General features: G+C 44.3%; 3 protein-coding genes across 5 annotated transcripts; all 3 read right to left on the bottom strand.

The window, feature by feature from the left end:
- Positions 1-1,587: 1,587 nt before the first annotated feature.
- On the bottom strand, positions 1,588-2,730 carry LOC136482740 (uncharacterized). The gene is made up of 2 exons (XM_066479940.1): positions 2,380-2,730; positions 1,588-2,254 (listed from the first exon to the last, which is right to left on the bottom strand). Exons 1-2 carry the CDS (start codon positions 2,400-2,402, stop codon positions 1,777-1,779), a joined length of 501 nt encoding a protein of 166 aa, XP_066336037.1. The 5' UTR covers positions 2,403-2,730; the 3' UTR covers positions 1,588-1,776.
- A 7,695-nt stretch (positions 2,731-10,425) lies between these two features.
- On the bottom strand, positions 10,426-16,487 carry LOC136484169 (disease resistance protein RGA5-like). 3 transcript variants are annotated; one of them, XR_010765777.1, is made up of 3 exons: positions 15,508-16,487; positions 14,495-14,914; positions 12,334-12,445 (listed from the first exon to the last, which is right to left on the bottom strand). XR_010765777.1 is itself a non-coding variant. In XM_066481376.1 (2 exons), exons 1-2 carry the CDS (start codon positions 16,326-16,328, stop codon positions 12,181-12,183), a joined length of 1,086 nt encoding a protein of 361 aa, XP_066337473.1. In that variant the 5' UTR covers positions 16,329-16,487; the 3' UTR covers positions 10,426-12,180. The 3 variants fall into 3 exon arrangements, 1 of the variants encoding a protein (XP_066337473.1); XR_010765778.1 differs by having other exon boundaries at positions 12,340-12,445; positions 14,506-14,914; XM_066481376.1 differs by lacking the exon at positions 14,495-14,914 and having other exon boundaries at positions 10,426-12,445.
- Positions 10,837-12,153, bottom strand: LOC136480679 (disease resistance protein RGA5-like). The gene has a single exon (XM_066478154.1). It carries the CDS (start codon positions 12,151-12,153, stop codon positions 10,837-10,839), a length of 1,317 nt encoding a protein of 438 aa, XP_066334251.1.
- Positions 16,488-25,787: the final 9,300 nt, after the last annotated feature.

Genomic DNA, 25,787 nt, shown 5'->3' on the forward strand with positions numbered 1-25,787 from the left:
AACCGAAGAACGCAGCGGATAACCAATATGCTTTCGCGGTGAAGAGCGGCGAGGTTTACGAGCAAGCCAGCAAAGGATAACTATCGCACTTATGTGACGAAGAACAGCTAGTTTCTGAGCAAACTAGCAAAGGAACTGTCGAAGCTATCGCCTGGGAGGGACCCCATCGTGGCAAGGACGTCGCCGGGTTGCCCTAGGTTGGCTGGCGAGCCCAGGGCGCCATCCTTGGTCATCGGATCAAGCGAGATGAACAACAACATGGGGTTGGAAGAGGACATAAAGGAGTTGTAGATGTAAAAAGACGATTGGATTGTTGGATGTCTCAATCGGCCATGTACCACCTATTATATAGGGAGTAGGGGTGGTCTTATCCGGTCAGAAAACCAAAGTGGTACTATTATTATGTTGTTTTATAGAGTTTTTCTTAGATTGGCCAAAGCTAATCATGGGCCTCCTAAAATTGGTTTGGGCCCAATTTGAGTGTCAACATATGCCCACCTATTTTTAGGTGAGGTTTATGCGAACCTAAAAACATAAAGGACCAAACAACAACGATGTTCAACTCAGCGGCTATTCGGGATCCAAGGACGATGTATACATCGGCCATGTTATTTTAGTGGCGATATGTGTATATCGGCCATTGCTTGGGCACCACTTGGGCTTCTCTTGATGGAGGATCACCTTGCTGAAATTCCATTAATTCGACCATAGTTATCAGTAACATATGAGACTGAATTATGAGCACTAGGATTTTCACATAATGCTGAATTTGTAGGTAGCACCTTTGCTCTATTAGCATATTGTGCATCATATGAGAATTGAGAGTAATTGGCTGAATAATTAGTATCATCATAGACAATTCTCATTCATCGTCATGTCTTGTGGTGTAACCGCATATCTTGAACTTATAGCTGATGAATAAGGATATGCATGTTGTATGTTGCTAGTAGCATTAAAACCCGAAGAATTCATAGTTGATTAGATGATTAGCACAGCTTGCTAACAAATCTTTGCAATAATAGGTCTCCTCATTTACTTATTTTTGGCATTCAGACTATGTTGACTGCTTTTATTAACCTACATGTGTTTTTGTTGCTTTGTACCGACTATTCACGTGATGCAAAGGAGGAGACTTGTACCAGCGTGTGGTGTGGTCTCAAGATTCCAACTACTCTATTCTGCTCATAGTATGGCAGCACAATGATTCCGTCTCTCTTACATGCATATGAGCGGATATTATGGATGGTACACGTACATAACCTTAATACATTCCAATTACGAAGTTAGTATTTTTCCCGAAAAAAATACTTTGGAAATTTCTACTCTCTTGGGTCCAAATTACTTCCTCCATTTCAAGCTAAAAGGCATTTGGGCTTTTCTAAATACGTAGTTTTTGTTATACGTGCTTAAACATATATTATTTCTACGTATATAGCAAAAGCAATGTATCCACAAAAACCAAAACGCCTTTTAATTTGGAACAAAGGGAGTATAAGTCATTTGAGTTTTTTTGGTAAAAGCTATATATCTAGACAGGGTGTATATTTAGATAAATAGCAAAAACTATGTACCGAGAAAAGTCAAAATAACTTATATATTCTCTTATTATTTCGATGCATGTACAAGATAAGTGGGGGTGTACAACAAGATAAGGGAGGGCGAGCAAGCAGATTTGGAAATCATAATGCAAGATACATAGTAAAAGCTTAGGCACAACAAGAACGGGGACTGGCGATGGAATTATATCCCTGATTAACGAGGCAGTGCATGCATGCATCAGATGTGGGCGGTGTTTGGATTCCTGCGGAACTCGTACGCTTGCCTTGCGTACTTGAGCATGCGCGGCAGGGCATAGAGCGTGACGTCGCCGGCGCCGCCCCGAGCCGCAAAGCGCTGGCGATCGTGCGATAAGATGGCCGCCAGCATGTAGGCGCTGCCGCGCTGGTTGTAGACCTCATGGGACTCCAACAGTTCTTCGAGGTGCTCTAGTTCGAGGGAGAGGGCGTCCAGCAGATCCATGGAGTGCTGGGTGCTCTCGATGATCCTCAGGGCATTCTTGGCTTCCGCCAACTCATCCATGGCCTTATCGTATTTCTTGCCATCAGCCAGTCTCTTCATCTTGCCTAGGCGATTTGCCTGGTCGCGACGGGCCAGCTCCGCCTTGAAATGCCCCCTCGGCGCATGGGGTTGTGCGTTCCGGTCGCGTGCCATCCCAATGTGTAGACTCTTGGTGCTCTCCCTCTCTTTGGGGAGACTGGATCGGACAGTGAACACACTCACAGCACGTATCTATTAGCTCGCCGGTCCAGTGTAAGGTAAGGGAATTCCATGCAATATATACAATGGACCCAATTGAATGAGTTAGTTTTTGGCACATACCGATATGAACATTCGACAGCCATGACATTGGCTCTCTGATTGTTGAGGACGGCAGGGAGTTGTATGACGACGATGATTTTCCGGTGCTCCCTCCGGGCAAGTTCACCGAAATGGATGGTGGAAGACCCATGGGCGCCGCTTGTTACCCGGTATTTACCAGGTTCCACTTGCAGTATGGTCGCCCCAGCCTACGGTTTCAGGGTTACCGTCAGGTTCAGAGCAGAGACGTCGCGGAGGATACCGAGGACCTTTGCGAAATACAGGAGCAGACTATTTCTGACAGCCGAATGTCGAGTGTTATGGCATGTGCCTCCATGGCTTGTGCGTGCGATGTCATAGAGCATCTGCTCATGGTGTCACTACTAAATAATAGACTTTAGAACGATGTCTCAATTTGGCATTAGCCTTGGCATTTTTTTTTTGTCCTCAGGACTAAAGGACCCTTTAGTCCCGGTTGGTAATACCAATCGGGACTAAAGGTCCCTGCCCAACGGTCGTCCGCGGGGCAGGGATCTTTAGTCCCGGCTGGTATTACCAACCGGGACTAAATTAGTCCCGGTTGGTAATACCAGCTGGGACTAAAGCTTTTAGTCCCGGTTTGGGTGATGCCCCGGAAATAAAGATTAATCTTTAGTCCCGGTTTGGCCCTCTAACCGGGACTAATTATCCTGGCCTATAATCCAGCTCATTTCTTCCTCCCCGAGCCCGAGTCATTCCATTCAAACTCGCTGCCTCTGTTCTTCAGCTTGCTGTTGTTCTTGCTCTCTCCCCCTCCATTGGTGTTGCTCTTCGATTTTGGAGGTAACAAACTTAATCCTCTTATGTTTTATCAGTAGCTTATCTCATTTTGCGATGTAGATGCATGTGTAACTTTATATATTGAACTTTATTATGATTTTATATGTCATTTTTAGCTCAAAATCACATGATGATTTGCATATATGTTTGGATAAACAAAAGTTAAATTAGTTCATCAAAATCACGCCTCGCTCGTCCTCGCTGGAGCACGCGCCATCCTCGTCCCTGGCGGCTTACATGATCTTAGAATTAATTTTTCCATGAAATGAAAAACTTAGAAAATTGTTAGAAAATTGTAGAAAATCCGTACTAGTTGAACTTGCGGACCGTGTTCAGCTCGGCGAGCATGTTCTCTGCCGAGCGGTAACGGACGTCAAGGAGGAGCTTTGATTCTACGAGGGATAGCGGCAACGGTCGTGGAAGACCGTGTTCCCTTTCTCGTAGAATCGAAGCTCTTCCTTGGCCAAACACTGTGCCGTCCAGTGGAGAAATGCTCGCCGAGATGATCACGTAAGCAAGGTCAACTAGTACGGATGGTTATTTATTGAAACATGTTTTTGAGCTATAATTTGATGGATATTTGATAACTTCAGACCTACCAATGCCATCTACAAATGTTACTATCCTCGGCAACCTAAACGCCCGCGAGCTCGCCGATATCGAGCAGGTCACTTAGAATTATTTTTTCCCATGAAATGAAATACTTAGAAATCATGCCTTTTATTTTTTAGAATTAAATTTTACATGAAATGAAAAACTTAGAAAATAGTTAGAAAATTATAGAAAATCCGTACTAGTTGAACTTGCGGACCATGTTCATCTCGGCGAGCATGTTCTCTGCCGAGCGGTAACGGACGTCAAGGAGGAGCTTTGATTCTACGAGGGAGAGCGGCAACGGTCGTGGAAGACCGTGTTCCCTTTCTCATAGAATCGGAGCTCTTCCTTGACCAAGTACGGTGCCGTCTGGTGGCGAAATGCTCACCGAGATTATCACGTAAGCAAGGTCAACTAGTACGGATGGTTATTTATTGAAACATGTGAAATCCGTACTAGTTTTGTTTAAATATATCATTTTAGAAAATGTGAAATTTACACTAGTTTGCAAAAATAAGTATAGAAAGTAGATGACAACTGGTACCGGATCCTCGGCCTCTCATTCGGTTGCGAAACGACTGAGGCTAGAACTCCCTCTCATTATCTGCGACAAGTATAAGCAGAAGATTATGATGTAGTACCGAGTCAAGAGACAGGGACTCACTATCCGGGAGAGACGGCGATTTGAATCGATTCCTATCCAGCTGGAGGGGTATTCCTAAACACAAACCCTGCTTCCCCCGTCAGGGTCGTAACAAGTCACCTTTGGTACGATTCAGGAGTCGCGAGTCCGAACAGATCGACATTCTCAGAGAACCACTCTGCCAAGGTTGTTCGGGACTCTAACCCGCCTTGGACTTATGCCAATGGCTCTCCGCACATCCTTACTACCTCCAGAATGTCGCCACTGCTCGTGTCCCCGGCCTGAGTCGAGCTACTAGGCTTCGCGGTCGGAACGACTTATCTGGCCAGCTAAGTGTTAGGCTACGTTCAACATGACATGAGGACGTACAGCGTATCGGTCCTTAAACGACTCAGACGGAGTCACTATGTTCAAACCTACACAAGACCCCGCCCGGTCTTAATTCATTATTCACATGGTTCTTTTCTACGATAGCAAATATAGCCAACCGTGATTCACCTCATCCTAAAGCTCGCAGGTGACAGGAAATCACCTGACTTCTACCGCACTAAGCATGGCTAAGCATTTAACCCGTTCCTGAACTTAAATAGGATTCCAGTGCGATATCTGGACAAGGAAGGATATATAATGCAGCAATTGGTTCCAACCAATTCCTATACTTAATGCATCATCAACAATAAAAGATACTCAATGTATTTGTGAAAACATGGGAGGCTTAATATGCTCCGGGGCTTGCCTTTCAGGAACGAGGAAGGCTGGTGGTCAGGGCACTCGGGCAATTCCTCCACGGCGACTGCTTCGTCGGCTTCCTGCACCTCGGGCTCCTCCTCCTAGTTGGCTCCCTCGAACTCCAGCAACGTCACTCCCTCCGGCACACCTATTGCATGAATGCGCAAGATAAATATCATGGATGCACATGAACGAATGTCAGGGATGCTCGGGGAATGCACATGTTCGCTGTAGTTTGCATATTCCAACTTAAGCCCTATTCAAATCACTTTACTTACCAAGTTTATATAACATAATATATAATTGCTCATCTTCAGTTAATGACCTAGCACCTGCACCTAAGCATATTCTCAAGTTAGGCTAACCCCTAACAATCAACGAGAACCTTGCAACAACATACACTCAAGCATTTGTATTTCAGCAAAAATAAATACTATGTAACGGTGCAGTAAACTAACCATAACTGAAGATTTATAATTCCAAATGACATGAAACAAGGCAATCTGGAAAGCTTATGAAATTGTCTACAATTCATTTTCAGATCTCAAAGCATGATTCAACACTTTACCAAGTCGACTTCATAAATCAACAGAATTCTACCCTCACAAGGCAGAGAATAAGCAAAAACTGAAACCTAACTTTAAACAGCTGTAGTTTCTAAACTACTAGGCCAAATGCCCTCAAATTTTGACAGGAGCTAGATACATAAATTATCTATAACTCTTGTATTCATTACAATCACAGAAAACCAAAATATCATGGGGAACTTTCTAAAGTCCCCAGATCTGTCCAGAGGGACAATACAAATGAATAATTAATAACTTAAGATGTAAACATATAATTGGACAAAACTAAATCTACTCACATGTCACACATATCACAAGAACACCAGAAAGTAGGGTGTTCATCACCAAAACATTTCTTTTTAATACCTTTCTTAATTTATTTAATTAATTAGAGGAAATAGTAAACATATATGAAAACTACACCATTAAATCTACAAAAATTACAATAGACACTACATGCCCTAAGTAGACTACCATAAAAATTTCACATCATTTGGGTAAGTATAACAACCTACACAAAAATGGTAAGACAGAATGGCTTAAAATGGCATAATTAGGAAACCTTAGTGAAAAGTGTCAAGCAATAGATTTCATATTTTTCCTAACATCTATAAGGTACCAAGATACTACCTACCAAGTTTCATGGCCATAGGATTCATAGATAATTTACAAAAATTCACACAAGTATCTACTAATGATAAAAGGAAAATCTATAACTCAAAAACTACATATGCAATGTCTCTCAAATTTTAACTAGAGCTTCTACTAAGCAATACTAGCTTACCCACAAAATTTCATAATTTTTGGATCACAGAAACTCAAGATATGATTTAAACAAGTTTGCATGCATTCAAAAACACTTTTCAAGTTCCTATTTAATTCATCCAAAATTTCTACATAATGTGTTCAAGACATATTTTTTCTTAAATAGTAGACCTAACTGTGAGTCTAACAAAATTGGAACCATCCAATTTGGATCTACAAAACAGGAGATACAAAAATATCAAATCAGCATTCAAAACTGCATTTTTGAGCTATCCTTAGAAACACGCAGTCATTGACGAGTGGGACCCGGCTGTCAGCCGGACCCACCGGTCAGCGAGACGAGACAGAGGAGGCGCATGCGACGGCGCGGCACACGACGAAGCTCGCCGGCGGCGGCTCCTCCGGTGAAATCAAGTGTACCAACGTGATCTCCGTGCTGAGGGGGTTCGATTGGTGCTACAAGCTAGAGCTGTGACCTAGCGGAGGGAGCTTGTCGCCGGTGATGGCAGCACGGCAAAGCTCCAGCGTGAGCTGCCGGCGATGGCAAGCCACGGCTGGCTCAATTGAGCACGGCACGAGCAACAGGAAGTCGCCACCGTGCTATCTCAGCGAAGAGAAGAGGCAGGGAGGGTTCCTAGCTACCCCGACCACGGCGGCCTTAGCTCCGGCGAGGGTGCGACGGCGCGGGAACGCCGACAGCGGCCTCACCTGAGGTCGATTGACCGCTCGAAGATGATGACGAGCAAGAGGAGATCTCGGCGGACCTTCGGTGAAGGTGTAGTGCGCGTTTTTGCGGTGGTGAGTGCGTGGGAGCTTGCCGAAGCTCTCGGCGGCAATGGAGGAGCGGTGGTTCCGCTGCTTCGGCTACGGAGGAGAGGCAAGGAAGCAAGGAAATGAATGAGGCGCAGGGGGGCTCTCGGTGGCGTGCTATGGTTTCAAATGCCGAGCTCAGGCCTGACGTGGCCTGGCCGGTCAGGCCATCGGTGACGCGCGGCGCCACGCGGCGGTGAGGTTGTGTAACCGGCCGGACTACTGTAGCATCGATTCAGTGAAAACGATCAGCCTAACAGCGTCACTTTACAGTGCTTGATATCCTAAACCGTGGAGGATCAGTGAAAACCACATACATGAAAGTTGTAGCCCTACATATAGCCTACAATTTCTATAAAAAGACCAAGACCTAATTCCCAAAGAATCAGGAGTAAAATCATCCCCAAAGTCGAGCCAATGAAACTGAAAACTGGTTTTTGACTTAGAAATTTCTTGAGTTTCCAAATAGCCCTCAAAACTGACTTGTGGGCCATTTTTGAGCATGTTCTGCACATTTTCATGAGTTGGCCATAACACAACTTTTGTTCCTGAATAAATTTGCTACAACTTTGTTTTAGGTTGCTCAGACATGCAAACATCCTAAGCCACACTTTTTAAATAGTCAAACAAAAGGGTTCAGGGGTCAAATTTGGTCAAACCATGACTTGGAAACCTAATTAGTCAAAGTGACCAACATGAACAATGTTCCAAAAGACATTATATGTGTAACTAAGTTACTTACAAGCATTTCTAGCCACACCATGCATTGGTCACACAAGAATCAATCAAGGTATGTACTGAAACAATGAAAAACACAAGAAATGTTGCAAATGTTTCATAGTCATGTTTCACATGTTTCATGATCTTGTTGCATAGTATTAACTAATCTTGTTTCGCTAAGTGAGTGGCACATGTTGCACTTAAGTGTTGCACACTTTACATTTCATAAAAGAGACAACACACATGAAATATACAACATGTTGCAATGTTTCAAAATCATGTTTCATGTGATATAAGTTCACGAAGGGATGCATGATGCTCATGTTCATGAAATGCAGTGCAAATATGGAAGCTAAACACCAGGGGTGTTACAATATTATCAGGCCTGTCACCAAAAATACAGAGGCTCGGTCGGCCCAAGTTAGGCCCGTCAGCCACTTCGGACATAAATATAGAGACCTAACCCTAAATCCTCTCTCACTCCCTCTCTCAGCCTCTCCCCACTCCACCGCCACCACTCGCTCTCTCTCTCTCTCCGTCTCCCTCTCTTCCTCTCCCCACTTCCTCTCTCAGCCATACAGCGCCGCCACTCCCTCTCTTCCTCTCCATGGGACGGCAGCCCTACGCCTCTCCAAGTCGTAGCATGGTCACACCACGGCAGCCCTATGGCGACGTGGCGAGCACGGAGCGTGGCGCTGGCCCGTGGTGGCGTGAGGAGGCTGGGCAGAGCGGCGTCCCGCGGCGGCGTGAGGAGGCGCTGGCACGTGGGCGCTAGCGCGTGGTGCGGTGGCGCGGGCGCGCAGCGGGGCGGCGAGGGGCGAGCAGCGTACGGCAAGCCATGCGAGGTACACCCGGCCTCTCCCTTTCTCACACATCCCTCTCTCTTTCTCACTCATCCCTCTCTATGTTTCCATTTTCCGGTCAGATCCGGCGATGATGGAGGGGCGTGACGATGGGCTGGATCCGGTGGAGGGCCACGATGGCGGGCTCGATCCGGTGGAGGGCGGCGTCGGCGAACTGGATCCAGTGGTGGGCTTGTGGATCCGGTGTCACGGTTCATGGATCCGGCGTCCGGACTCGTGGATCCATGGCGGTGCATCTAGATCTTGGGTTTGGAGCGAGCTCACCGGTGGGCTCAGAAATGGGCTCACCAGTGGGCTCTGGATTTTTTTTGTTTTTTTAAATGATTAACCGCAGTGGGCATCCTAATGTGACCGCCGTGGTAAAAGTATATTTACCGCGGCGGGCACGTTACACCGCCCGCCGCGGTAAATCGGTTAACCGCGGCGGGCAAAGCCGCCCGTCGCGGTTAAGCCACGATTTACCGTGGCCTCTAGGCCGCGGCGGACGGCTTTGCCTGCCGCGGAAAATCAAAAACGCCCGCCTCCATTAAAGTTTGTGTAGTAGTGATTTATAAAGAATATGTGCCTCATTTATATCTCCAAATAAATTTATTATGAAAATGAATTCAATGATCTATCTAATACCTCTTGAGTCATTTTTTTTTAAAATTTTGACTTAGAATATAAAAATAGTATCAACATTTATATCTCTAAATAGTTTTTTATGAAAATATATTTATATTTAATCTAATGACACTTATTATGCATCATATATATTAATATATTTATATCATACATTTGATCAAACTTTAGAAGATTTGACTCCTCCGGAAACAAGGGGTGTGTTTATTTTGGGACGGAGAGAGAAATTCCTCTGTCTCAAAAGATGTATCAAACCTTTAACTCTTTGAAAAGTAAGAATCGCATCCTTTTTAGAGTAGAGGGAGTAAGCCCTTAGGTATACACATGATATATTATATTTTCAACAAAACAGGATTTGTATTTTTTTGTATCGTGAATGTAATAATTGTCTCACTGATTGAATAAATTAGCATGCATCTAGACTTGTCCAGTGTAGTTTATCTGCGTTTGGTTATCTATGAAAGATCTTACATAAACTTGCATAGCGCTGAAAGTAGATCCAATGCATTATGCCCCCCCGCCCCCCCCCCCCCCCCCCCCCCCCCCCCGGGGCAAAAAACATCCAATGCATTATTTGCTATTGTTGCCATATTTGATCGTATTTGGCGATGTAGATTTACACATGTCGTCGATAGCTACCTAAAAAAGCATATATTATCTCTACTAGAAACATGAGATCACTAATGGTATATAAACAAACAAACACAGTTGTAGCAAACACAGGCTAATGTTCAATAGAACATCTCCAATGTTCTTACTTAGAGCCAGTTGAATCAATTTTTTAATCGCTGAATATAATCGTACAAAAAGTAAGAGACTAGCATGGAGCGAGAAGACAGTCGCACGTTTCATAATACACCTCTCTCACTGCATCATGTTGAAGGCGTGCCTCACTGCAGCCTCCTCTCTCCCCACATCGTGCATAAAGGCACCGTAAAACAAGAAGTCAACTTTGACTTTGCGAATGGATAGGAGGTACTCCAACCCGAGATCCTCACACCTACAGTAAAGGCAAGCTCCTCAAGGTTTGGCATATGACAACAATGGCTGGTGCTACTCTGCAGTTGTCTTTCTTTCGTAAGGCTACCGCCAGTATAAATCATGTATTTTTACTGACTTTAAACTTAAGAAAACAGCCAGTAAAAATAAATTTATACTTACGGTTCATGGTCTGGACCACAGTTTTATATCTAGTGGCGCCTACACATTACGAACCCCCACTGAAAAAAATGGCCACCGCTAAGAGAAATCATTGCTGTACTAGTGCTCATTGGCTACAAACTGGACCACTGAATCACCCAACACCAAGGATCTCAACTTCTGGATGCAGCCATCTGGTTCAGTATTGCTAGTTGTTATTGTTGCCGTTGAAAATGTTTTTAGGCCGGAGGTAACAGAGCTCTGATAACCCGCCCAGTGCAACAAGACCCTGCTTGTCCAGATCATGAACATGTATCTCCAAGTGGGAGAGGCTAGGTAGATGCGCAGACTTAATCCATGACGGCAACTTGGGGAAGCTAATAATTTGAAGAAACAAACATCGGAGATCTCGAGAGGGCACTGCTGCGTCCCAGGCTTTCATATTAACAGTACTACGAATTGAATCGCCCAATGTGAGATGCTCCATCTTCTGGAGATTGCCAAGGGACTGCATCAAATCTGTCTGCATGGTCTCGTTTATATTCTTCAAGGTAGTGTCACTCTTAAGCACCTTGAGTTCACACAGGTTGCCTAGCTCCTTCACAAACTGCCTCCGGGGCTCATCACTGCCACCAGGTCCAGCTATCTGTAGCTCCTCCAGTGAAGTCAACTTCCCTATTACACCAACTGACGCACTGATTTGCGGAGCACGTAGGCATACCAACTGTGTTAGCTTGCCAATGGTACACGGCATTTCATCAAAGGTTCCAGTATCCTCCAAGTTCAATGTTTGTAGAAACTTCAGGGCGCCTAATCCTTCCGGGAGCTCATCAACCCATGAATAACATCGTATCCCAAGGTACCTCAAATGAAGTAGATTTCCAATATGCTCAAGGCTGTGGCATCCTTCCCTAATTGTGCAACGCTCCAAAGCTAAGACACGGATGAGTTTAAATCTTGGATCCAAGGCCCACTTAACAATATCACACCGCCAAACAATAAATGACCTTACTTGTGGCAGATTGACATGAGTATCCCGAGTGAGATCCAGTTCTGTACTTTTATGGGCCAATCGACGTGTGTGACTTTGTGATAATGTACCATCACTGACAAAGTTCGCCTCACGTGACTTGGAAACTATGAGATCAAGCACCATATCATGAATGCAACAACAATCCATGATGCCATAGACTTCAGAATCCACCCCCTGGATCAAGCTTTTGTTTATAAGGTTATGGAAGTACTCCTCTCCAGCCTCAAATAACCCACGTCCTGGTTTCTCCTCAACAAAGCCTTTAGCTATCCATTTCCATATCAAATAATCCTTATCAATAAGAGAGTCGTCCGGAAATATGCATAGGTGCAGCAAACAAGTCTTCAAATGACAAGGAAGATCATAGTAACTAAGAGACAATATATGCATAGTGTTTTCCATATGACTATCATCCATATCTTGACAGAAACCAGGAGAGCTGCACACCTTAATCCATTCTTCTCTTGATTTACCCAACAGCAGACTAGCCATTGTGATGATAGCTAGTGGAACTCCACCTCACTTCTTTAGAATCCGATCAGATAACTCATCCGGATGATTATTTGGACATTTGTCTTGACCACCAAATAACCTCGTATAAAATAACCGTTTGGAGTCATCGCCCGGAAGTGTTTGTAGCCTGTAATCCTCACTGGCTTCTTTGGCAACATCAATTTTCCGAGTAGTTATGATTACTCTACTTCCACAATTATTTCCAGCAAGAGCTAGTTTTATTGTTTCCCAAGACTGTGGCTCCCATATGTCATCAATAACAATAAAATACCTATCCATAACAAAGTGCAAGAGCCATGAGATACTAAAGCCGAAAAAGCAATACGTGTGGACAACACCAATACAAATAACTAAGCAAGTGTTACTGAGATAAATAAGTTAGTTTCTAGCGGTTCTCAACCTTTCCAACTATCCAGCAATAAACCGATCACAAAACTAACGGTAATATTTAGAGTTAAGAATGTCTCACTGTAAAAATATAATTACTCATCCAAACTCGATAGTAAAAATAATTTATAGTTGTAGACTTGTTCAATTAATTATGCTCGAACGTAATAATAAAGAAGTGTGATATGTTTCCTAACAGTCATGAATCTTTCTAACTACCCGGTTGGTAATAATCAGTTGGCACTGTTTTATCGATCAGTTAATGCATTGCAATTATTTACTTTGAAGAAACTATGTAATTACTAATATAATATGTTCCCTTCATTCAAAAAGTCGTAAAGTTATATTTCGAATGGTTTGCGTATCATGCTAAGAATTTAATTAACATTAAACTGGTAAATTCACGATAAGAACAAGATAACCTATATCATAACATACATATTCCCGAATGGTAGAGGCTGAAACTTTGTTCCCTTATAAAAAAACATATTACAATAATGTATGCAATAACACTTGTCAGTGTAAAGTATTGGTTTTTGGGGTGGGGGGACTAAGTGCCTGTTTGGCATGGCTCTGGAGCTGAACTCCAGCAACTCTAGGGAATTTTTCAGCTAAACACCCTAGCTCCAAAACTCCATGGAGCTGCCAACTCCATAGAGCTGTAGTGCAAATGGAGGTAGAGTTTTAGAGCACCTCTTTTGCAGCTGCAAAACCACCCAATATGAACCTCCTCGTGGAGTTGGTGGGTAATTACCCACCAATGCCAATGGTTACACAAAAAAACGGTTCGTTCTTTTCCTCCCGAGACACCCCGCGCCACATCTCCCTCCCGCGCCTCCTCCAATCCGTGACTGCTCTGTTCTGGCGCCCGACCCCCGCCGCCGCTAGGGTTTGCCCGCCGCCACCCAAACCGGCGGCCACCATCCATCCCCGCTGCCGGCTGCCCGAGCCCCGCCTGTCCGCCGAGCCCCGCCGAACGCCACCGCCCTCCTACTGCTGGCGGGCGTGGAGCCACTCCACGACGCGCCACAACTCATCCTCTGGCACGCCGGCAACGTGGTGGTCCATCAATCCTCTTCCTGCGCGCTGCCCCATTCCCGCGGGTTGCGCCCACGCCCACGTCCCGTTCCTGGTCGCGTCCAGGATTTCGGTAGTAGCGAGGACTTGGTGGATTTGGATTGGATGCAAAACGGAGGGGTCGATTGATGCGCCGTCGGGTGGTTCCTCCCACCGGTGGCCAGCCGCTGCAAGTCCTCTGGCAAGATGGTGGCCAGCCGGCGCAGGTCCCCTTCCCAAATGCAGCAGAGGTCGAGGTCGTGGACGAGTTATCTGGTGAGGTTTCCTCCCCCTTCCCCTTCACAGGTGTTGCTATTTTTGCTATTTCTGAATTATTGGAGCAGGTAACTGTGCTTTAGATATAAACCAGCACTCAGAACCAAGGAGCACCCTGGTCGCACTAGAGGAACCGGTGTTGTTCCTTGAAAACTAGCATTCCCCCAAAAATCTAACACTTACCGGAGGCGCTCGAGGGGTAGAGCGGAACAGGAGGCAGAGTATTTGAGGCGACTAAAAGAGATCGAAGACAGAATGGAAGCACGGATTGAGGCGACTGTTGAAGCGCGAGTCGAGCAAATTTTGTTGTCCAAGGGGCCAGGAGTACCATAAAACCCTACTCCTACTACCTTTAGCCCACAGTTTAGGGGTCGCAGCAGCTGTGGATCGACCCCGCTCGACAAAGAAGAACATCCGGTGGACGGCATCAGTGAACCCATCAATGTCAAGTTGTACATCTGTCAGGAATGGACAAAGAACAAGGTGGTGCTTGGCCAAGCCTGGCCTACGGGATATAGGACAATTAATGGCCGCCCAATTCCACAGGGGTACGCTCGCGTCACCATTGATAGAATACTTGATAAGAAGTTTAACAAGATACCCATTGAGTACCCCGTAGCAGAAGACAGGCCGAAACTTGGTCAAAACAAGGGCTCTCAAGTGGCCTGGCGCAAGCGCTTCATTAAGCTTGACCATCAATTGTCCTCTGATGATGAGGATGACTGCGAGCCTTCGCCCACCCGCGATGATCACTCACCATCTCCCAACAGAGATCACTTCCCTCCTCATCCGGAGCCATCACCCCCGAGAAGACAGAGGTCTCCTTCTATTCCTCCTCGTCCGACTCCATCTTCATCGGCCCCGAGAAAAGAGACTCCTCCTCCTCCTCCCCCTCCTCCTCCATCTTCATCAGCGCCGGAAAAATAGAATTCTCGTCGTCATCCTCCTCCCCCTCCACCTCAGCCCAAAACAACATCAAGGACATCCTCGCAGTCGCAGAAAAGGTTCTTGGATTCGGTCACTAATGCTCCCAAAGTGGACCAACAAAAAAGAAAAAAGGCCGTTCAGTGGTAGCGTTACCAACTTGATGAAAGAAAAATTTACAGCACACTTAGAGCATCCATCGTCTATAAAGAAAAAGAAGAGCAGCACTACATCTGTACTATACTAGTATTGAATATGCTTCAAGTCTAATTTTAATTTAGTCTTTGAAACTTACATACTAGTGGAACTTTATAGATGTTCAAAGCTTTAATAACTCTGTACTTCGAAGATTTCCAATGTTGCTATTGAAACTTCTTCAAATTTGTATTGTCAAATATAAATTCCCTAGCAAGAAAAGGAGTATTGTGCCACAACTGCAGCTTTGATTCATAATGAAAAACAAGCATCTTGAAATTTTTATTATTAAATATAAATACGCTAGCAAGAAGAAGTATTGTACCACTATTGCATCTTTGATACATCATGAAAGAGAAACATCTTCAAATTAAATGGTAAACGTATGTATTCCCCAAATAGTATGCACACAGCACAAGTAGTGTAGCATATATATAATAATAAGATGAAAAAGAGAAACTATATGTTGTCAGGTGACTACTGATTAATTCATACCTCTTGTTTTCATGGAATTTTCGTAGTTCGCCAATGAGCAGTTGTAGGTTCTTTACATCACGAATGGCCGTGTACTTTTCTTTGTCGAGAAGGAAGAAGATGCTGTTGAAGACTTGCACCAGGTCAGGATTGCGGCCAACCGAAAGAAATGCTTGACAATCATAGTCCGGACTCAGCTCGTCGTAAACCGCCTTGGCAAGAGTGGTCTTACCCAGACCACCAGCTCCGACCACAGAAACTATCACCATCTTGTTGCTGTTGCCGGACATACCAGCGTCTCCATGGACGTGGGATGATGACTGAAGCATGGCTATGAGCTCCTTCCTCGTCCTCTCGATGCCGATAATCTGCGCTGCCTCTTTGTGCATGTCCACAAGGCGAGGATCTAGTTTGGTGAATGGCGAAGGAACTGCAACGGGTATGGAGTACCTGTCGCGACGGTCTGACACCTTCTGGAGTCGTTTCTTCATGTCCTCGATCGCGATGTTGGCCATCTTCTCCTGGAGACGTTTGAGCAAGCCATCCCTGCTCTCAGTCTCAGCTGGTGCGGCCCCCTCCGCGACATCGACGAGCAAGGCGTCGAGGATGTCCTCCATGTCGTAGGACGCCTCTCTGACCTCGCGAGCCCAGAGCCGGACCTGTGGATCCAGCTGCTCTGGCGGCACTTCTTTCACCGTGAGGAAAGCCGTTTGTGCACATTCGAGCTCTTTTTTCAGAGACTCGATTTGCTCCGGCAGGCCCTCCTGCAGCTTGTACTCCGCCTGCAGCAACTCGCCGAGCTTGCCGATGATGCTGCCCACTGCCCCGGCCACAAGATCCATACCGACGCCAGGATGGAAGATTGCTGAGGTTGAAGACCAAGAGAGATTCTGCACTTGCTGAAGCTATGGGATGAAGAGTAGAGAGACGTGAGTAATTGTTGGTGCGGTGCAGTGCAATGGAGACGGTTGCGATATATGCCACCTTGCTTGCTAGGAGAGGAGGAAAGCAGAGCTAGGGGAACAAGCATATCTTTAAAGGGTCCAATAGCAAACGCTGGTTTGATTGGTCAATACTTATTTTTCAAGAAAAAGCCTTCTACTCAATTGGTTTCAAATTATAAGTCGTTTTGACTTTTTGGTACGTTCATTTTGCATGCTTTCCTATGCTGTAATTGAAGATGGCTTCGTCCTCCTATGAAGTACTCCCTCCGTCCTCAAAAAAATGCAATCATGAGAAACATGCCGGTTAAACTAGTTTAATTTTGACCAAGTTTATAATAAATAGTATTATCATTTATGTCTTCAACTAAATTTATTATAAAAATATATTCTATAACTAATCTAATAATATTTATTTTGTTTGATGAGTATTATTATATTTTTATATAATTTTGATCAAATTTTGAACTATTTAACTCCTTGAAATACGAGAACTGCATTCTTTCCCTATGGACCGAGGTAATATCCTCCAATCAAGTTTTTTGCGCTACATTACAGCACGTCACGTCACTGCATGCCCAGCGGACAACCACCCATGTACTGTATGATCAATAATGGCTTTTGGCAGTCGATTTCAACATTCAAACCAGTGCCTGTGTGTCGGCATCATTCACGATGGTCTCCGTGCTAAGGGTCGATCCAGGATATTGAGTCTTGGCAAATAAAAAATGAATTCTGGACGGCGATTGGGTTGGGTGAGGAATTCTCTTCTAGCTCAACTGTTACGAGAGAAAAATAATATTGTAACCAAAAAAAAAAAAAAGGCCGAACGACATACGGCGGACCTTCGGCTCCACAAGGCCTGGTCGGAGATACCGGCCGGCCGTACGCTCTCGAGGCCCTCGCCGGTGTGCTGTGGCCTCGCCGGCGTCTCCACCTTGCTTTTATGTGGACCCCACCTTGCTTTTAGTCCAGGAGTCGAGAGCACTTGTTTAGTTGGACTCTCAAAATCTAAAAAGTTGCTACAGTACCTGTCACATCGAATGTTTGCGGCCCGTGCATGGAGCATTAAATGTAGACGAAAAGAAAAACTAATTGCACAGTTTAGTGGGAAATTGCGAGACGAACGTTTTAAGCCTAATTAGTCAATGTTTAGATACTATTTACCAAATAAAAACGAATACGCTACAGTAGCCCCAAAATCCAAATTTCGCCAACTAAACCATGGCTCAGGCTGCGTGCTTACGTGGTCCTATCCGCCATAAAAAAGCGACTCAACGACTGCGGATGCCCTAATGGGTCCCGCCAATGGCAGCAGCAGGTCACGTCTTTGCTGTTGGGTACAGTCCATGGCAGTGTACGTGGTCCTCTCCCCCATAAAAAAGCTTGTGGCATGCGTCTCCCTGACGATGAACTACAGTACACGCGCTGCTGTCCGGTCTTGGCCTCGTATTATTGCAGTGTACCTACATCTGTCCCCACAAAAATTGCAATTTTTATTAATCAAATCTATAAAAATATTAATATTTATACTACCCAATAAATACAATTTGGTAAATTATGTTGCATATTTATAGTAAATATAGTTATTAGGGGGCATAAACATTGATTAAGATTAAGATAGTTTGATTTTGACCATTCCTACGGTTGCTTTCTTCCTAGGACGGAGGTACTGTAAATTGTACCATCTCGCATTATGGAAATATCGACGACGATATTGTAGTGTCACGTCACCATGAACCCAACGTACATCCACGCCAAGCCGCTTGCACACATGGAGGCACGAGACACCAATCGTTGAATTGTGTTGCAGGAAGACGCGTACGCTAGTACTGCACTGCATTTTTTCTCTCCATTCATGTGAAGCAACACACAACACCTATGCTTCTTGGAGATATAAAAGATTCGCTGTTATTAGCAATTTATGAAGATTTTTTAGCACAATTTATGACGAAAAAAATTCTAACATTACACAATTTAGTAAGATTTCTTTAGCCCTGCGAAGTTTTTATTTAAAACTCAGACTTGTACGTGTATAGAAACCTAAAAGATGGCCAACTAAAAGGTATAAGAATAGTTAATTGAACCAAAAATTAGTTAGGAGGCCATGCGGCTGTCGGCCTAGCGAGATACGATGGATGGCCAGCAGCAAACACACTACGATATGCACGATTGGTTGTCACTTCACCGCCCATACCCTATAGTACTCCTGTCGTCGGTCATCATGTAAGGAGTACTAGTAAGACAGATGAGCATTCATGACTTTAACACAATTTATGAAGATTTTTTTAGCACAATTTGTGACACCAGCTATTCTGACGTAATACAATTTACTAAGATTTCTTTAGCCCTGCAAAGTTTTTATTTAAATCTCGACTTATACCTGAAAAAACCGAAAAGATGACAAACCAAAAGGTATATAAAAATAGTAAATTGAATGCCAAAATTAGTTAGCAGGGACACCCATGACGAACTCCGTGAGCCGAGTGATAGCTTTTGCTGGGTCTCGATTTTAACATCCTCCTGAGATTCTTAAATTTTGCAGTGATAGCTCTTGATGGGTCTAGATTTTCCTGTTCCAGAGACAACCCTACAATAGAATAGGAATAAAATCCTCTCTATCCAGCCAATGATTTTCAAACCTAAAGATTCTTCCTCTTGGAATTTTAGTGTCTATCTCAACAATACATGGCTAGTGATCAGATGTCTCCATGACTAGGGATTTCACTACTGACTTTGGATACTTGACAGTCCAGGAACTTGAGGAGAAAAACCAGTCCAGTCTCTCCATCAGTGGTGGTGTTTGCTTGTTGGTCCATGTAAAATATCTACCCAGAAGTGGCAGTTCAACAATTCCAAGGGCACTAATTGCTTCATTAAATAGGTACATTTCATTGATATCCCCTCCCTCCCTGTTTCTATCTTCTGGTTTTCTGATCAAATTGAAATCACCTACAATTAACCAGTTAATGTGAGGAGGCATTTGGATATTTCCAAACCATTCCAAGAAGCTCCTCTTGCCATTTCGGGTGCATGGGGCATAGATATTAGTAAGAACCCAGCAATCATTATTGAGCTTTGAGGTGAATTCAACTGATAAAGCATATTCATTCTGAAAAATTTTAGTTCCACTAAACAATGCACTTTTCCAAATTGTCAACATCCCTCCTGAAGCACCAGCTGAAGCTTTGAATGCAAAGGAATCGAAGCCACTTGGGCAAAAATTTCTGATAAAGTTATTATCAAAAAAATCCTTTTTTGTTTCTTGGAGACAAGCAATATCACATCTACTCTCAATGATTTTGTCTCAGAAAGAATTCTAGTTCTTATCAGAGTTAAGGCCTCTAACATTCGAGCACATCACCTTCCATGATTTGTTTTCAGCCATTAAACACTAGGGGAAATAAGGCCAACTTTGGGTAGGAGCAAAGTCCACCTAGAGAGAACAAAAGGCAAGATCCTAAACTGTAGGCAGGACAAATAAGACCATCTTCTGCAATTACTTGGGTCTTTCATTTGGAATCTCTAGATTTTCAATTTTCCTGGATACTGCAATTCAGTTATCCTCCTCTTCCTTGTCCTCTTCATTGTCATACTTCTTCTGTTTCTTCTTTCCTATGGGCTTTGCCTTCTTTTTTTTGGACAAGATCCCTTTCTCAAGCTTTGATGGGTCAATTTGGAAGATAGTTGTCCCAATGCTCTTCATGAGTTCAGGAGAGAGTGTTGGTGGGTTCAGAGAGCATCCCAGGCAGTTAACCTTTGAGCATTGGCTTTGTTTGAAACCTTGGCATTTCTCCTTCACTCTGAGACTGCATCTGACCTCAGATTCCACAATTGGTGACTGCCAACCTATCCTCGTTGCTCTTTTTTTGATTGGAATGGTGGACTGATCATTGTTCAGCAAGGTCTCTTCCTCAACTGTGGCCTCACTAACAGGTGGGCAGAGCTTTCCACATACTTCAGCTTCTTTTGGGGAACATACTGTTGGGATAGGAAGGTAAGCTAGATCTCCATGCTGTTGAAACATACTAGGGAGTGAAGATAGAATCAACTTTTTGGCCCAGTCAAAGTGGGGTGGAGACTCTAGCATTATTTTGAAAAAATCTGCCCAGTTTTTTGGAAGGGCCATAGAAGAATTGCCCAAGGAATAAACTGTAGGGGCAGGCTATCTGACCAAATAAGGATTGCTGGGTGTGAAGCTTGGAAAAATTCTGACCATGCCGAGATGAATATCGTTAACCACTACATGGCCATTGCCTTGCCAATCCATTGGAATATCATCTTCTTTATTCTGAATCTCCTGCATTTCCTGCTCATTCATCAATGCATCTTCTGGGAGATCCAAGTGAAGAAAATTTTCTTGTTGTCCCTGCAAAAGAGGCACCAGTGACTCCTGCAATTAATTTTCAGCTACCTCCTCCTGTAGATCATTCCGATTTTGTTCTTTTGGTTGATGAATGATTGGCATGATGTTTTGTACCTGTTCATCTGCATTATTTGCCTGTGGATTCTCTTGGACCATTGGATGAATAAGGATTTCTTGTGAGTCTTCTGCCATTGGGTGCTCATTAAGATCTTGCTCTATAATTGGTGGAGCTAAATTGAGGTTGACCCCCTGAGCAAGTGCTAGTTGCTGGGAAGGGATTTCTTCAGGCCATGGGTGACATTCATTATTCTGTTGTTCCTCCATTGCTTGCACTGGTGGCTCTCCAATCAATATTTGCTGTTGAGGATTTTGTCCAGCCTACTACATGTTTGCCTATTGACCCAGGCCAAAGAAGTCAAAATGGAGGTGGCCCTGCACTTGCTGCTGTTCTGGGATGGGATCTTCATCAGGTGTCCTAGCTCTAGGCATTTCATGTTGGAGGATCTCGCATTGTATGGTCCACGAGTCTCCTTCAAAGCCGTCTGAGTCAGTAAACACAATAAACTGGGGAATTGATTCTAGATCAACAACTCGAGCTCTGACCAGAATTCTAGCTAAGTGCTTGCCATCTGCAGCCCAGTTAATTATTTTCCCAAAGGGACCTATCACTTGTTCCACATATTCATCCTTCCAGTAATCCATATGAAATCCCAAAAGCATCAACCGGACTTCTGGATTAAAGTTAACCCTGCGCCAATTTCTCCCCTGATTATGGCGGGTAAAAGAGATGTTGACATCACAAAACGGATAAGGGCTTCTTGGAGATATAAAAGATTCGCTGTTATTAGCAATTTATGAAGATTTTTTAGCACAATTTATGACAAAAAAAATTCTAACATTACACAATTTAGTAAGATTTCTTTAGCCCTGCGAAGTTTTTATTTAAAACTCGACTTATACGTGTATAGAAACCTAAAAGATGGACAACTAAAAGGTATAAGAATAGTAAATTGAACCAAAAAATAGTTAGGAGGCCATGCGGTTGTCGGCCTAGCGAGATACGATGGATGGCCAGCATCCAACACACTACGATATGCACGATTGGTTGTCACTTCACCGCCCATACCCTATAGTACTCCTGTCGTCGGTCATCATGTAAGGAGTACTAGTAAGACAGATGGGCATTCATGACTTTAACACAATTTATGAAGATTTTTTTAGCACAATTTGTGACACCAGCTATTCTGACGTAATACAATTTACTAAGATTTCTTTAGCTCTGCAAAGTTTTTATTTAAATCTCGACTTATACCTGAAAAAACCAAAAAGATGACAAACCAAAAGGTATATAAAAATAGTAAATTGAACGCCAAAATTAGTTAGCAGGGACACCCGTGATGAACTCCGTGAGTCGAGTGGTCGTCGGTCATGATTGGCACTGGGAATAGGAGGACCGGAGGAGCTAGGGAGATGCGATGAATCATGGATGCAAGCAGCCAGCACTGCTACGATATGCATGATTGGTTGTCACTTCGCCGCCCATACCATGTATACCTCCTGTCGTTTGCCATCCTGTACGGAATACTTGTAAGACAGATGGGCGTTCATGACTTTAACACAATTTATGAAGTTTTTTAGCACAATTGGTGACACCAGCTATTCTGACGTAACACAATTTACTAAGATTTCTTTAGCCCTGCAAAGTTTTTATTTAAATCTCGACTTATACCTGAAGAAACCTAAAAGATGACCAACCAAAAGGAATATAAAAATAGTAAATTGAATGCCAAAATTAGTTAGCAGGGACACCCGTGACGAACTCCGTGAGCCGAGTGGTCGTCGGTCATGATTGGCACTAGGAATAGGAGGACGAGAGGATCTAGGGAGATGCGATGAATCATGGATGCAAGCAGCCAGCACTGCTACGATATGCCTGATTGGTTGTCACTTCGCCACCCATACCATGTACAACTTCTGTTGTCTGTCATCATATACGGAGTACTAGTAAGACAGTTGGGCGTTCATGACTTTAAAACAATTTATGAAGATTTTTCAGCACAATTTGTGACACCAGCTATTCTAACGTAACACAATTTACTAAGATTTCTTTAGCCCTGCAAAGTTTTTATTTAAAACTCGACTTATACCTGACCTAAAAGATGACCAACCAAAAGCTATATTAAAATAGTAGATCAAATGCCAAAATTAGCTAGCAGGGAGACCCGTGACGGACTCTGTGAGCCAAGTGGTCGTCAGTCATGATTGGCACGGGGAATCGGAGGACCCGAGGAGGTAGGGAGATGTGATGGATCATGGATGGCCAGCAGCCAGCACTGCTATGATATGCATGATTGGTTGTCACTTCGCCGCCCATACCATGTACAACTCCTGTCGTTTGTCATCATGTATGGAGTACTAGTAAGACAGATGGGCGTTCATGACTTTACAACAATTTATGAAGATTTTTAGCACAATTTCTGACACCAGCTATTCTAATGTAACACAATTTACTAAGATTTCTTTAGCCCTGCAAAGTTTTTATTTAAAACTCGACTTATACCTATAGAAACCTAACGGATGACCAACCAAAAGGTATATAAAAATAGTAAATTGAACGCCAAAATTAGCTAGCATGGAGACCCGTGACGAACTCCGTGAGCCGAGTGGTCGTCGGTCATGATTGGTACTGGGAATAGGAGGACCAGAGGAGCTAGGGAGATGCGATGAATCATGGATGCAAGCAGCCATCACTGCTACGATATGCATAATTGGTTGTTACTTCGCTGCCCATACCATGTACAGCTCCTATCATCTGTCATCATGTACGGAGTAGTAGTAAGACATATGGGCGTTCATGCCTTTAACACAATTTATGAAGATTTTTAGCACAATTTGTGACACTAGCTATTCTAATGTAACACGATTTACTAAGATTTCCCGGCAAAGTTTTTATTTAAAACTCGACTTATACCTGTAGAAACCTAAAAGATGACCAACCAAAAGGTATATAAAAATAGTAAATTGAACGCCAAAATTAGTTTGCAGGGAGACCCGTGACGGACTCCGTGAGCCGAGTGGTCGCCGGTCATGATTAGCACCGGGAATAGCAGGACCGAAGGAACTATGGAGATGCGATGGATCATGGATGGCCAGCAGCTAGCACTGCTATGATATGCATGATTGGTTGTCACTTCGCCGCCCATACCCTATAGTACTCCTATCATCGGTCATCATGTAAGGAGTACTAGTAAGACAATTGGGCGTTCATGACTTTAACACAACTTATGAATATTTTTAGCACAATTTGTGACACCAGCTATTCTGACGTAACACAATTTACTAAGATTTCTTTAGCCCTGCAAAGTTTTTATTTAATTCTCGACTTATACCTATAGAAACCTAAAAGATGACCAACCAAAAGGTATATAAAAATAGTAAATTGAACGACAAAATCAGTTAGCAGGGAGATCCGTGGCGGACTCCGTGAGCCGAGTGGTCGTCGGTCATGATTTGAACTGGGAATAGGAGGACCGGCGAGCTAGGGAGATTCGATGGATCATGGATGGCCAGCGGCCCGCACTGCTACGATATACATGATTGGTTGTCACTTCACTGCCCATACACTACTGGAATCTCGCATTTTTCTGTGGGTGATAAATTTTTCTGTGCGTTATTTTCGGTACGCACAGAAAAATTACGATTTTTCTGTCGGTTCCAAAATATCCCGACAGAAAAATACTAAAACCCACAGAAAAATCGCATAATTTTTCTGTGCGTGACAATACACACACGGAAAAAATAAACACCCACAGAAAAATATAATTTATTCTGTCGGTTCTTTAAAAACACACAGAAAAATATGTACACGCACAGAAAAAAAATCCTAACCCTAACCCGCCGGCCGCCGCGCCCCCAACGCACTAGACCGCGCCCCCTCCCTCACTCTCTCCTTTCAGCGCGCCCCTCCCTCTGCGACTCAGCGCCGCGCCCCGCCCCTCCCCGAGCAGCGCCGCGCCCCTCCCCTCCCCTCCCCGAGCAGCGCCGCCACTCCCTCTCCTCCCTCTCCCTCTTCATCGACGCGGCGGGCGCGGCCCCTCTCCTTCACCCCCGGATCCGGCCAAATCCATGGCGGGCACGCCCCTAGGCGGCTGGATCCGCCGCCGACCGAGCCGATCTGCGCCCTCCCCCTCCTTCTCCCCCGCCGGTGCCCCTTCCCTCCCCCTTCTTCCCCGGCGGGTGCCCCTCCCCTCCCCCTTCTTCACCCGGTCGGATCTGGCCCTCCCTCTCCTGGATCCGGCCGGCGGCGGGGCGTGGCGGCGGCCTCTTATCCTCCCGAGCACAACCCTCACGGCGTGCGGGCCCTCCCGAGCATGGTGGATCTAGAGCCCCTTCTCAGCCCGACGTCCAGATCTGCAGCTCCAAGCGCAACCACATCAGGTCACTTGCAGCTCCGAGTGCAGCCTCCTTCCAGTGGTCGAGGTGAGCCCTTTGCCAACGACAAGCACCCACAACACAAGCCAGGTATGCATGTTCCTTCTCTTCCCTTTTGTGCAAATTTGAGAACGAACCCTAATTTAAGCTATTTGGTTATGTGTATTCAGAACAGATCTGATCTAATCACATGTGTATGCCGTAGGACGTGGATTGAATTTTGTTAATATAACTAGTACTGATTTTTTTACCAGAGCAATACATGTAAGATTACTCTGTTATGCTTAAGGAAGATGAAAGTGACATGTAAGATTACTCTGTGCACTTTATTTTTGCTCTTAGTTGATGTTCATGCTGTTTTGTCTTCTCTATTTTAAGTGCCTACTAGGTGCAATATTAAATTATTTTTGTAGTCAACAATTTATAGGCAACAGATAGAGCACACTATGTGATTGTAGTCAACAAAGATGGTATTGGTGAACCCAGCTAGACATACTAGGCATTCAAGGAATTTGCCAATATGAGATGACTCAAATGATTTAAGTGAACAGCTCTATCTTGAG

Source organism: Miscanthus floridulus, chromosome 9 (genome assembly GCF_019320115.1).
Source record: "Miscanthus floridulus cultivar M001 chromosome 9, ASM1932011v1, whole genome shotgun sequence".
Taxonomy (NCBI): domain Eukaryota; kingdom Viridiplantae; phylum Streptophyta; class Magnoliopsida; order Poales; family Poaceae; genus Miscanthus; species Miscanthus floridulus.